Source organism: Uranotaenia lowii, chromosome 2 (assembly GCF_029784155.1).
Source record: "Uranotaenia lowii strain MFRU-FL chromosome 2, ASM2978415v1, whole genome shotgun sequence".
Classification (NCBI taxonomy): domain Eukaryota; kingdom Metazoa; phylum Arthropoda; class Insecta; order Diptera; family Culicidae; genus Uranotaenia; species Uranotaenia lowii.
Window position 1 is genome coordinate 179,550,810 of NC_073692.1, and position 14,141 is coordinate 179,564,950.

At 42.8% G+C, this 14,141-nt stretch overlaps 1 protein-coding gene across 1 annotated transcript in view; it reads left to right on the top strand.

The window, feature by feature from the left end:
- LOC129745666 (WD repeat-containing protein 81) overlaps positions 1-14,141 on the top strand; it is a 30,646-nt gene that overhangs the window by 5,182 nt on the left and 11,323 nt on the right. The window contains exons 3-5 of the mRNA XM_055738927.1: positions 4,775-7,604; positions 7,786-10,393; positions 10,454-10,915. Coding sequence (XP_055594902.1) covers positions 4,775-7,604; positions 7,786-10,393; positions 10,454-10,915 — 5,900 coding nt within the window. The remainder of the gene's footprint in view (positions 1-4,774; positions 7,605-7,785; positions 10,394-10,453; positions 10,916-14,141) is intronic.

Below are 14,141 nucleotides of genomic sequence, written 5' to 3' on the forward strand. Positions count from 1 at the left end.
TATTTACCGCAATGTACCTGAATGTGATCATTTAGAGCAAATCTTTGTGCGAATCAAGGACCAATGCCGTTTTGTCTACTTGTGCTGTGTTTACCTTAGACCTAATAGCGAAACTACTCTATATTCGTCCCATATGTCAGCAATTGATCGATAAACGAGTTCCGCAACTAGTCAAGATATTATCGTCGTAGCCGGGGTTAATAACCTTCCGAACTTAAACTGGAGTTTTGACGAGGATACCAATAGTTTTCTGCCAGTAAACGCCTCAACTGAACAGGAACTGGCTGTAATTGAGAGCACTATTGCATCTGGTTTATCTCAGATGTGCTCTCTCGTTAACGCTAATGGCAGAATTCTCGACTTAATATTCTTGCATAGACCAGATCTTGCAGAAATTGTAGACCCACCACACGCCATTTAAACACCGATCGACATCATCACCCTTCAATTTTATTTATTGACAATCCTTACGGAGCATGTAGTATGGAAATAGTTCACCCCGTATCTTGTGAATTAAATTTTATGCTCTGTGATACCGATCGTGCGATAGAATCGTTAGCAGAAACAAATTGGATCTCTACTTTTGCCAATCTGGATATCGACAGTGTTCTATATTCTATGACCACCTTTGGGATATACTTCGTGAGTGCACCCCTTCCAGACAACCAAACCGACATAAGCTGTTTAAGCTCCCTTGGTGGAACTCGGAACTTCGTAGAAGCCACAACTCAGTTCGGAAAGCCCGGAAACGTTACTTCAAGGATAAATCTGATCATAACAAGACTTTCCTATCTGGTTTAGAAGTTGAGTACTCAACCCTGCGAAACACTGCCTTTAAACGATACATATTAAACATCGAACGCAACGTCAAGCAAGATCCATCGAGATTTTGGAAATTTATGATCAGCCGCCGCCTCAATAATACGATTCCATTTTCTGTATCGTTTCGTGGACGCACCTCGAGTAGCATCAGGAAATCGGCAGATTTATTTTCGGAACTCTTCAGCAGTGTTTATAGCTCGTCTAATCCTGATTGCGCTGATACCTATTTTGGAACTCTGCCGAACTATGACGTCAGGCTCCCACAACCTCTATTTACCGATCAGGAAGTGTTAAACGTACTCAGTTCGCTCGATCCGTCGAAAGGTCCAGGTCCAGATGGCATTCCATCGTCATTAGTTTCGAGATTGCTGTACCTCTTGCAACACCGCTTTGTTTAATTTTCAACCGATCAATCTCAGAAGGTGTTTTTCCTAGCCATTGGAAAATCGCTTCTATATCGCCGATTCATAAGTCTGGAAATGCGCATCGTGTGGAGAACTACCGGCCAATTTAAATCCTCTGCTGTTTTTCAAAGGTGCTTGAAGTTTTGATGTACGAAAGGCTCTATTCAGCAGCTAATACTTGCTGAAGTCCAGCACGGGTTTATCCGGAAGAGATCAACGTTGACCAACTTGACCTGTGACCTGCATATTGCAACTGATAAAAAACTGCAAGTGGCTCAATATACGTCGACTTTGCCAAGGCCTTCGACAAAGTACCTCATAACCGGTCGTGATGGAGAAAATAAAACTCTATGGTTTCCCTGAATGGGTAAGCAAATGGTTGCACTCTTACCTGATTATTCGTCAAGGCTTCGTAAATATCCGTGGAATTCACTCCACTATGTTTACTATGCCGTCTGGTGTTCCGCAAGGTAGTCACTTAGGACCACTTATTTTCGAGATTTTCATAAAGGACTTAGCAACCGTCCTTCAATCGCCAAAACTACTGTTTGCAGATGATTTGAAAATCTACCGGATCGTTGACTCACGAGTGGACTGCGCTGCGTTCCAAGAAGACATTAACAGACTTCTTGCATGGTGTGGAAAACATGGTAAGTGCAAGAGTATCAGCTTTTTAAGAACCAGAAACTCTTTGGTCTTCGATCACGCTTTTGGTGGCACTCCGCTCGAAAGAGTTGTCACAATTAAGGATCTTGGAGTAACCTTTGATCAGAAACTCTTGTTTAATCAGCATATCGCAACAACAACAGCTAAAGCCATCGCTTTGTTTGGATTCCTGCGACGAAAAACTTTGAGCTTTGAGGACCCATACGCTCTCAAAACAGTGTTCTGCTCCTTGGTGCGAAGTGTCTTGGAGTATGCGGCACCAGTTTGGGCACCCTACCACTCTGTCCATATCGAACGAATCGAACAAATTCAGAGAAAATTTATTCGTTATGCGTTGCGTCAACTGCCATGGCTAGACCCTGTAAGGCTACCACCCTACCCACAAAGGTGTGCTCTTTTGTCTATACCGTCCCTAGGCCAAAGAAGAACATATTTGCAGCGAATGTTAGTATGCGATATCCTGACAAACGCTGTAGACTCTCCACAATTGCTCCAAAGCTTGAGTTTGCACGCCCCAGCCCGCCGTTTGCGTAACCAAACCACCTTTTGGCTACCTTGAAGCATAAAAGTTTTTAGACAAAATCACCCGCTTAATCGATGTTGTCAAGTCTTCAACGATGTTTCAGACTTGTTTAACTTCAATTTATCCAAATCAACGTTTAAATGTGTAATCCGTAACGTTCCCTAGCTTTAACATAGTTTTAATTTAAACATAAGTTAATTTTAATATTCAGTCTGTATGGCAGCAGTCAAAGACTTAAATAAATGAATATATAAACTTTAAAACACGCTTGGGCATCATTTAATAGCACCTGTTGGAAGAGTTTCTCGACTAACAAATGTACCTGTTGAAAGAGTTTCTCAACGAATAAATGTAAATGAGAATCATGCGAGTGGCCAGAGTTCATTGGTATAAAAAACATAGATTCCGCTCTATTCAAATGTGTGCTTAAGAAAAAGTATGGAAATAATTGGAAATTTTTTGAAATTATTCCATACTTACGAGTTTCAGAGAGAACTGAAAAGCAGCCATATTAACGAACAGAAGTGAACTGATGCATTTTAATTTCACAAAACCCTTTTCGTTTGTATCAGTAATTAAAAGTAATGTTGAATTTTTTTGCCAATTTTTAATCAGGAACAAAAAAATGGCTATCTTTTAGAAGTTATTCATAACGTCCTTCCAATAAGTTTTTCAAAAGAAACCAATCGCTAAAGCTCGTTACTCCTTGATCGATTAATACTTTTTGGGAGTACTTTAAATTCATAATTTTAGTTTAAATTGATTGTTTGAATAGATAAGGACTTTTGGATTATTTTATTAAATCAATCGTTTTGAAATCTGAATATGTTTTGAAGAAGAACAATATGTTTTTTTGAGAAATTTGAATTTAAATTTAAGCACCGGTACGACAAGTATCGATCAAAACATTGTTTAAATGTCTGTCATTTACCGATCGAAACCAATTTCTACCTGTCATTGAATAAACCGATTTGACCGATTTGACATTTCACTGCGGAATATTTTTTCACTGTGGTGAGTTCATCGTGACGACGGTGACGACATCGAGAGTAATGCTCGAAATCCTACCTTGTGATGTAGGCTTCTAGTGGAATATTGCAAACAATGTCCATGTTCTGGAACGAGTTGAACCACCCTAAGCTTCAAAAAGGACCCAGTAAAAGCATCACCATGCTGCTGGCTTTAACGGCAATAATGCGCGCCAAAAACATCGGGTATCATCGGAACCGAAGATGATCCTATCAGGGTCGAGCCAAAGTTGGTCCTTGGTTCGACCTCTTTTCCCGACCAGCAATCATCAGAGTAAGACACATAGTAAGCGGTCCTTGGGACCATGTCAGAGGCCTAAGTAGCCATAGTTTGTGTGGTTAAGCAATTGAAATAATTGAAAAAATACAGTCCACTAAGTCAGTTAATGTTTTGGAATGAGTGTGTTTAATTCCTACGAGAAATATCTGAGGCTATCGCTGAATCCGTCAGGCAGGGGAGATCCTGAACAGTCCAAGTGATATCCAAAGACATGAAACCATGGTTCCGAAAATCACTCAATTCTCATGAGAGACACTGAAACGTGCCAAATATTGTGAAAAAATGTCTGGAAAATCTTAAAAAAACAGTCTGGAAGGCGCACACTTTATAGATGAAGACCTTTTTTTTGGGTCGCCAGATCGCAATAATGCAGCTGATCCTTTGTTATAGCATCGGCAGTAAAACGTTGTATGCCCAACTCTTTGTTTTACATACAACTTCGCAACATTCCTCTTTTTTTTTCAACAACAAAATCGCATCTTATCTGCTATTTTACCACGAAAGTTTTTAATATTGATTATTTCTTTAAAAAAAATAATGTCCAAACTCAAAAATCTGGAAATGTCTGGAAGAGATACAAAAAGTCTGGAAGTCAAGAAACCTTAAAAAAACCTTACCAATAGGCCAAAACTTCAGATGTAAACTAGTCAAGCTGTAGCTCTATAACTCAGTTGACTTCATCGAATTGAATTCGCTGCTAGACTCTACGGCAGAAAATGCCCATCGTGCCCCGATCAATGGCGCTCTGTTCGCTAGAGTCAACAAGTTAAAGTAAATACGCCTTTCAAAATTGATAATGGTGAAAAATCGAAAGCTCAATAATGGTGAAAATTGAGAAACAATGTGAACATCATGTACAGTGCAATCATTAAAGATTAAGATGATTTAACGATCGATACGAATTTCCTTAGAGAAGGGAGGTACCCAGTTCGCACCAGGTGCTTGGTCACCCTATGTGTGACATATACTTTTCACATGAAAAATTATAGGCTTAAGTGACAGAACATATTGATATTGTATCAACAAGTAATCGTCTTTTCCTTAATTTCAGATCTACAAAAAGCAACCAACCAAAGTGATTCCGCTGCCACGGAACAAATTTCTTGCCAACCTGAACAACGGCGATGCCCACTCATCGGAAAATGAAGATCCACTGCACTACTCGCAGCTGCTCCAGTACGTTTCCGGTACCAATCACAAGAATCTCTGGAAAGCCGCCTACCGGAAGTACGGCGCTTCCCGGCCCAACGATCTGCAGCAACAGTTTGCCCCGGTAATGGTGGCCGGAGGTGGACCATCTTCTTCCACTTCAACAACTAATCCTAACAGTACAAAGAAGCAACCACAAGACAGCAACAACGGAAACATATCAACGGCACTCTTCCCGAACGACTTTGTCCTTCGGGAGGCGCTGATCAGAACCTACGGATGCCGGGTGCTACGTTTGGAAGCTGGAGAGGAACATCAAACGGCGGGGGAGGGAAATTCGGTTGTGGCACCGGCACACGTTAACCTATATCCGCTTCTGGTAGCGATCGAAAGCAATCATCACTTATATTTGGTATTTTATCCGTTTGTTGAGAATAATCTGCTGGATTGTGTAACGTACAGTCCGGCGATCCTGGAAAAGTCTCACAACAAACCTATGTTTTTGGTTTATCAGCTGCTGCACTTGATGAAATCTATGCATGACCGGGGATTGAATATGGGAAATGTAGGGCTGGGTGATATTTATTTGACAGAAAATCTGTGGCTCAGGGTTATTCCAAATTTGGAGGCGAATTTGCTAGAGTTTGATGCGGAGTTGCAAAGCCAGATGGACGAAATGAATATAAGCCGTTTGGGATTGAACCGGAAATCAAAACTGCGGCTGTTGAAAGGATTAGATTTGAAGTATTCATTGAAAGATTATTGTGAGATGTGGTGTCACGGACAGATATCCAATTTTGATTACCTCACCGTTCTGAATAATTTTGCTGGCAGAAGATTTGGGTGTCCTGAACACCATCACATCATGCCGTGGGTAACAGATTTCACCAATCGCAATGGTCAAGCCTGGAGAGATTTGAAGAAGTCTAAGTACCGGCTAAATAAGGGTGATGCTCAGCTGGATCTCACATACCAGGCTGCTGGTGTTACAGAAGGAACTGTTGCGCATCACGTATCGGACGTGCTCTCTGAAATAACTTATTTTGTGTATATGGCTCGAAGAACTCCGAAGAAAGTTCTTTGCAAATACGTTAGACCAATTTGGGTTCCAGCTGAATACCCAGTATCGATTCAACGGCTCCAAGTCTGGACTCCAGATGAATGTATTCCAGAATTCTTCTCTGATCCAACGGTTTTCAAAAGCACTCATGAAGATCTACCTGACTTGGAAGTTCCAGCTTGGGCTACTTGTCCTGAAGACTTTATAGCCAAACATCGGGAAACCTTGGAAAGCCAATATGTTTCGGAAAAACTACATCACTGGATAGATCTCACATTTGGGTACAAGCTGGGAGGCTCATCTGCTGTCAAATCCAAAAATGTTTGTCTTTCGTTAGTAGACAAACATCAGAATCTCTGCCAACGAGGAGTAGTTCAATTGTTTACTAGCCCTCATCCATCACGCCAATTCCAAAACATCTGGAACGGTAAAGCACCACCCAGGCAACACACGCAGCACGAATCGAGGCAACGCCTAACGAGAAGCTCCGAAGATCTCACTCATCAGGGAATGGGACCCGTTGGTTCAGAGTCGGATTCCGGATTTTACCCCGAATTCGCATCATCTCCCCAAAATCGGTATTCCTCTCAGAATCTCAGATCTAGTGGCGCCTTCAAATCCGAATCGATGGAACGATCCACCAGCTATCACATCAGCGTTCAAGCCAAAACTCCTTCAGTCCTGGTACTGCCAAAGAACTACAACCCAATCGTTCAACTCAACGCTGTTGAAAACCTTGGAGTCTTCGTGGCCAAAACTTTCCACTCCAGCATGGCGGATTCAACAAGTTCTCAAAAACAGGAAACGCTAGATCACGATTTCAACCTTTGGAACGTCAGCACCTCTGGAAGTAGCTACGACAAGGAACAAACACTCGAGGGCAATGCCTACACCAACAGAATATTCTCCGAACCCTATGAAGCGTACCTTCTCAAAGACAGGAAAATGTTCCAAAACCTGAAATATCAAAATCAACTCCACCACCAAACAAGTTCCAAGCATGCGTTCAAACAACATCTTCTCGATATACGAATCAAAGATCTGCAAGTTCTCGGTTGTCTAATCGTCGAACTTTTCCTCCCGGCAAAGATCCGCCCCCTAGGGAGCTGCACCCTTCAAGATTTCGATTCCCGACTCGAGTCCTGCCTAAAACTGTTCAAAAAAGACTCCCGGCACCTACCAAGTTGTGTTCACTACGCCACGAAAATCCTTCTCGGAATAGAACAACCCTCCTGTGATACAGTGGTAACGGAAAAGGGACTACCACTTCCGTCACCTCATCAATTCCTTCAACCCCTGCTTGCCAATCTGTTAATCCCATTTCCACTGCCTTTCCTACAAATCTACCAAACCGTAAAATCTCTCAACTACTTCGAGGAGTGCAATTCGCTCCTAGACCTATACACATTCTTCGACTGTGATGGCAAAAACTGCTCTCGTTTTGCCACTCTCGACAAACTAAGAATCGACTTCCGCCGGCGGATAGCTGAGTGTAAAATCAACTGCTGCATGGCTCTCACCGAGGGACTGCTTCAACCTTGTTCGACGGAACAATATTCGACGGTCGAACTGCTGCTACCGCATTTTATAGAACTCATTAAGGCGGACGATACCTCCATACTGGCTGCGTGGAACCTGTTCGACCCGATGGCCACCGCACTTGGAATGAAAGGTAATTGTCGTTGAACCCTTCCTATAGTTTACTAAGTAGGTATCAAAAAACATAACACAGCTCATTTTTCATACGACTTTACAGCATTTTTTTTTTCATTCTCATAACTATTGCGAATTTCACAAACAAAAAAATAGTTTATTTTAGTAACATCATACGAACTCTGTTTAATCTATTTCAGGTACCCAACGGCATCTGCTACAACCTATTCTGTTAATCTACGAGTCGGAAGACACTGAGACACCAAAACCAGCTCAACAACCTTCGCAACAAGCCACGAACACCGATCAAGGTACTCTAAAATTCACTCGAAATACGTCGTTCAAGTCCCGCAAGTCCGTCAAACTGTACCACCACAGTTTTCTGCTGAAGTTGATCGTACGTTTTGGATTGCGCTGTTTCCTAGAAAACTTCATCGCACCTCTGGTGGAAGCGGTCGGAGGCTACAAGGATGCGGATTTGAACCAGCCGTATCACTTTCACGAGAATCTCCCGGCTACGGAATTCGGGCACGGCGGGGAGTTCCGACGATCGAGGTCCTGCAGGAATTTCAAGCTGAAAAGCGATAGTAGTGCCGATGGAGTAAGGGTTGCGGCCGGTGGTTTGAGTCATCATGATTCGTTGTCGATGTCGAATACTCTGGTGTCTCCGGATGCTTCGGACAAAACGTTGTCGCCGACGATTGCTCAAAATTTACCGTTGGATGAGGGATCGCTGGAGGAAGATGTTGAGGAGATGTTTAGCTTTGAGGAGGATATTCAGCATGATAGGAAGCTGTTGACTGTGATGGAAGGTGGTGGAGCTGATGAGGCGAGCGATACGGAGATGGAATCAGCAATGAAGAAGATCATAGATGATTTTGATATTAAGGATTCGACTAGTTTTGATCTTCCGTTGAATCATTCGCAAGCAGAGGAAGCCATTGAAGATGTGCTAGATGAAGACGCTCAACATGCTAGAGAATTAGAACCGTTAGACCTTGGAGGGGTAGGATTGGAAGTTTCAGGGGACTTGAAGTCTCCTACTATTCCAATTCCTTCTTCATTCCGGAGGAGTATTGAGTTGAATTCAATTGGTTGTGAAATTGGTAGCAAGAAGAGCATTGACTCTATGGAGTTCTTATCCAAAACTCCGAGAGAAGAAAAAGTTGAAGGTGCAGCCAAAAATACGACTGGTGTAGCTCACAATGTGTCAAAGAACTCTGAACCCGGAAAAACACGATCTACACGAATTTCTGAAATGAGTTCGGAAAGTTTGATCTGGTTGTCACATCGATTGGGTCCAGTTCTGACTGCTCGTTATCTGACACGGAATCTGCTGAAGATGCTGACGCTCTGCTATGTGGGGCCGGAAAATTTGCTCCCCAATGAAACGAATGCTCATTCACATCCTGCGGGAAGTCTTAACCATTTTTCAATAGCTGACGGATGTGTTATCGGGGACGATTCGGCTCAACGTGTAATCGAATGTCTTGCTTCGATAGCTGCTCTCTTTGGTGATCAGTTCATTTTGCTGCAATATTTTCCTCATGCTAGTGAGCTGATTGCACACTGTCGAAAGAAAACCACACCAACTTTGGAAGGTGGGTTGATCAGCTCTCTTCAATTGGTAAAGTGTTTGATTCCATTCTTGAACGACGCTGCTCTCATGGATCAACTGCAAGATTTTTTGCTGAGGTCGATCATTCACCCAATTATACGGCTGCTGGAGTCTACTAAGTTTGTAATGCCAAGTGGTTTCTTGGCACGCTCAGTATTAGCGAGAAAACTGATCGACACTTTATATGTTATTTCGATACGAATCGGGAGAGAAATGACCCGAGAGCATATTTGTATTCCGGCTTTGCAGCGTTTTTTCCTCATATTTGACAAAGCGTACGGACGTAACGAATACTTGGTAGAGATGAGAAACCAACCTATGAGTCCTTCTAGCTCTGGAACTGAAGATTCTCACTACATTGAGTTTAGAAGGGAGGGTGGAACGCGGGAGCTTAAGGTCAAAGGTCAAGAAATTAGACAAGTAAAAGGGCAGGAACCGCTGGATAGTTACACTCCTCCAAGTGTCCTAAACATTTCACTCAGTGCTACATCATCTGCACATCAAAACATTCACGCAACGGCTTCCAAAGCTATGGAGGAAATTCGTGACGTATTCACCCCTAATCTTGCATACAGTACCTTCCTACCTTTTCTTAACTACCTCGGCCAACTAGAGATGTCACAAACACTGAAAAACATGCCTCTTATCTTGAACTTGTGTCACGATCACGAACAACCAACTCACTATCGAGATACTCGTGATGGACTCAATGTGGAAGCCGAATTAGGAGACGAAGAAACCAATCTTGACTCGCTCAATTGTTCCAATTCGTTCGGATCCAATATAATCGGCAACCGCATCGAAGTTCGGGACGACTCCAACAAAATCGAACAGGATCAGAAAGAGCTGCTGGGAATGGTAACCTATCGGCTGGAACAGATCAATAGCTCCCGAAACCTTCGTGGCAACTGGTTGGCTTACTGGGAACACGAAATTGGTCGAGCGGACAAAGACAATCGGTTCAACCTGAAACAGATCAAACTGCAAACCTACAGCGGCCACACCAGTTCAATTAAAGCTATCCTAGCGCTAGACAACGAAAACAGTTTCATCTCGGCTTCGAAAGATAAAACCGTCAAACTTTGGTCCCTGAGAAGCGAAGGCGACGGAAGCAAGATCTCCTCGTGTCAATTCACCTACACCAACCATCGGAAGTCGGTGCATTCACTTGCTTTTCTGGAGTCTTTGAGGTAAGACGTTTTTCTCAACCAATCTTCTTTCTAAGTCCCAATTAAAAAAATTCATTTCAGACTAACAATTTCCTGCGACGCAGGCGTCCACCTGTGGGATCCCTTCGTGGGCTCCCAGATCGGTCAGCTTGATGTTCCCAAGTACACACCGGTGTCCGTGGTCAAAACATTCCCATCGCCAAGTGCCCTAGTACTAGCCGGAACAGCCGACAGTTGCATCAAGATGATCGATGCACGCACCTTCAGCTACTGCCACGAATGGAGAGTTTCGCAGGCCCCGGTAGGATCAGTAAGGGCTGTGGCCGTTGCTCCCTCCGGTAGCTGGATCGCGGTGGGTCTTAGCAGTGGACACATTACGGTGCTGGATGGCCGAACCGGATTCATAGTGTCCTCCTGGCGGGCTAACGATAGCGACTTGATACAGCTCCTGGCGCCAAGCGATGGGCAGTTGGTTAGCACCAGCTTCGACTACTCGGTGAGCGTCTGGAATCCGCACACCGGCAATCTGCAGTTTAATATGAAGTGAGTACATATTTTGGAATATTCTAAATAACATGCGAGTAGTTAAAGAGTTTAAAGGGTGTCCACGATGAAATTGCAACACACAAAATTGATTCGCAAAATTCGAGTTTTCATCCTATTGCCATCAAATTTTAAGCGATTGAAAAGTAAAGTGTTCTTTCGATTCCATTTTCGCGAGTGTTGATCACAGGAATTGAAAACTTTAAAACTTGCAGGATGTAAACGATGCATTTTGAGCTAAATCCACCCAAATTTTCATTAAATTCTACCCAACGGTTAAAAAGCATTCTCATAGTGTGGTAATTTCATCTTGGACACCCTTTAAGAGTCAAAAAGAAAAAAAAACATGAGGTTGCACACTTGTATTCCTAATAATAAATAATTTTCCCAACTCAATATTTAAAAAAAAATCAATCATTTAATTACTTTGCAATTTAATGATAATTTTTAACTTTTTGAAAAAAAATGTCATTGATATATTTTTGTGTAACAATATATTTTTTCAATTAACTATTAAATATTTATAATTACCTACCTTTTTTTATAACGGTTGGTTTATTGAAAGCTAACCCTCAACAAGATTATTAGAAATTTAAAATATTTCTTTGAAAAAACTCTTCATTTCTTCAACTTTTGGCATCTTTTGAAATTTGATTACAGCTTTTTAAGTAAACTTATTTATTGTTTAATGTCTCAATGAGCTACTTCGAACAATTGTTAATATTTATGATTTTTTTTTAAAAAAGGTAGAAAGTTCGTAATAAAGAATGGAACCTCAAAACCATTTGAAAATAAATAAAGGTTCGATAACGGTAATTCCAAACATCTCTAAGAATTCGCATGTTGATAGCCTTAAAAACAGGTCTTCAAATTGTTACATATTAAATTTTCAAGGTGAAAAAAACTTAAGATCTTAAGTTTAAGACTTTTTAGTTTTAGGGTTATAATCTCCTATTTCAATTTTTCCCGGGATCCCGGGAGTTCCCGAAAATAAGATGATCAGATTTCCCGAATCCCGGGGACGTAAAAACGGCCGGGAAATGGACACTCTAACAGATATTTAAAAAAAAAACTTTTTCAATTTATATTGACGCTCTTGTTATAATTTAATTCAAAATTCTTATAAACCATATTCATGCAGTTTAATAATATTTACTTAACGACATGTACTGCCGTTCCAAGCAAAAGTGTGCCGTGCCATGTTATCTTAGGCCATTTTAACTTTTTCGCTGGAAACGGTCTCTTTTAGAGCAAGTTCACTGGTGTTGGAAAAAAGTGGTAGAAATTTTTAGACTTGTTGCACCAGCAACCAGCAACGAGTAATAAACAAGAAATTTCGGATGGAAATCAGCAAGGGACCAACGATGTGAAACTTGGAACATGGAACTGCCGATCTCTAAATTTCATGGCCAGAACCCACGTGCTTTCCAACGAATTGAAGGGCCGCATATTCGACATCCTAGCGCGGCAGGAGGTATTCTGGAAGAGCTCCAGGGCACGTGCGTTCTGATATGGTTGCACCATCTACCAGAGCTGTAACAGCTTTTATAGTGATTTCAACATCAGCATCAATAACGTGCACTGCCCTCACCTTGGAAGCACCTGTGACGACAAAGACGAATTCTACACGCAGCTGTAACGTGAATACGACTGCTGCCAAAAACATGATATCATGATCGTCATCGGGGATTTTGACGCTCAAGTCGGCCAAAAGGAAGAATTCAAACCGACAATGGAAGGTTCAGCGCGCACCAGCTGACCAACAAAAACGGTCTAAGAATCGTAGATTTCGCCGTCTCCAAACGAACGACCGAACGAAGAACCTTTTTTCTAGCATCGCCTCGCATACAAGTCCACCTGGAGATCACCGTACCAAACGCATTCACAGATCGACCACGTTTTGATAGACAGTCCACAAGGAGTGTAAGAGGGTGATGGATGAAGAGAAAGCTGCGCGGGCGGCAGTAGTGCAAAAAAGGACTCGTCGAAACATGCAAAATCACCGACAGTGGGAAGGGCAGCGAGTCCGAACTTTTCTGGAGAAAAAGCGCCGCCTAGAGGAGGAGGAGTTCGAGGAGCTGGAGCAACTGCATCGTTCCCAGGAAACACGAAAGTTCTATCAGAAGTTCAACGCATTCCGTAAAGGCTTCATGCCGCAAGCCGAAATGTTCTGGGATAAGGACGGAGGCATCATGACGGACAATCGTGAAATGATCAAAAGGTGGAAGCAGCACTTCGATGAACACCTGATTGGCGCAGCCGAGAGAACAAGATGGTAGAAAAGCTACATCGCCGGCGTTGCCAACGACATAGAGGAGCCACTCCCAACGATGAGTGAAGTTGAGGAAACCATTCGCCAGCTGAGCAACAAGTCGTCTGGGAAGGATAACATCGCAGCTGAACTCGTCAAAATTGGCTCGGACATGTTGTCTGATTGCCTACATCTGTTGATATTCCGGATCTAGGGCACAGAACAGTTACCGGAGGAATGGAAGGAGGGGGTAATATTCCCTTTTCTACAAGAAGGGCGACAAATTGGACTGTGAGAACTACCGAGCGATCACTGTTCTCAATGCCGCCTACAAAGTCTTGTCCCGAATCCTACTTCGCCACCTAACGCCACACGGGGGGAACGCTCTACGACGGACCAGATCTTCACATTTAGGCAAATCCTCTAAAAATGCCGTGAACACCAAGTCCCTACGCACCATCTTTTCTTCGACTCAAAGTCGCATACGACACGATCGACCGTGACAAGCTATGGAATTTTATGGACGAGAATGGCTTTTTCGGGAGGCTGACCAGACTGATCAAGGCAATTGCGGATGGAACGCAGTGCTGTGATCGAATTTCGGGTTGTCGAGTTCATTCGAATCGCGCAGGTGGTTTCGACAAGGCGATGGTCTATCCTCCAGCATGTTCAACGTGGCGCTAAAAGGTGTTTTTCGACGAGCGGTGGGCGAAATGCGGGGCACGATTTTCAACAGATCCAGTCAACTTATCTACTTGTCATCGGCATTGATGTAGTCGGCAGATCATCTGCGGCGGTGGAGGAGATCAATTGCAAATTGAAACGCAAAGCAGGAAGGATTGAGTTGATGATTAATACGTCCAAGACGAAGTACATGTTGGCCTGCGGATCCGAGACCGACCGAACCCGCTTGTGCAGTAATAAGAAGGTCACGATCGATGGCGACGAGCTGGAGATATTCGAAGACTTTGTCTA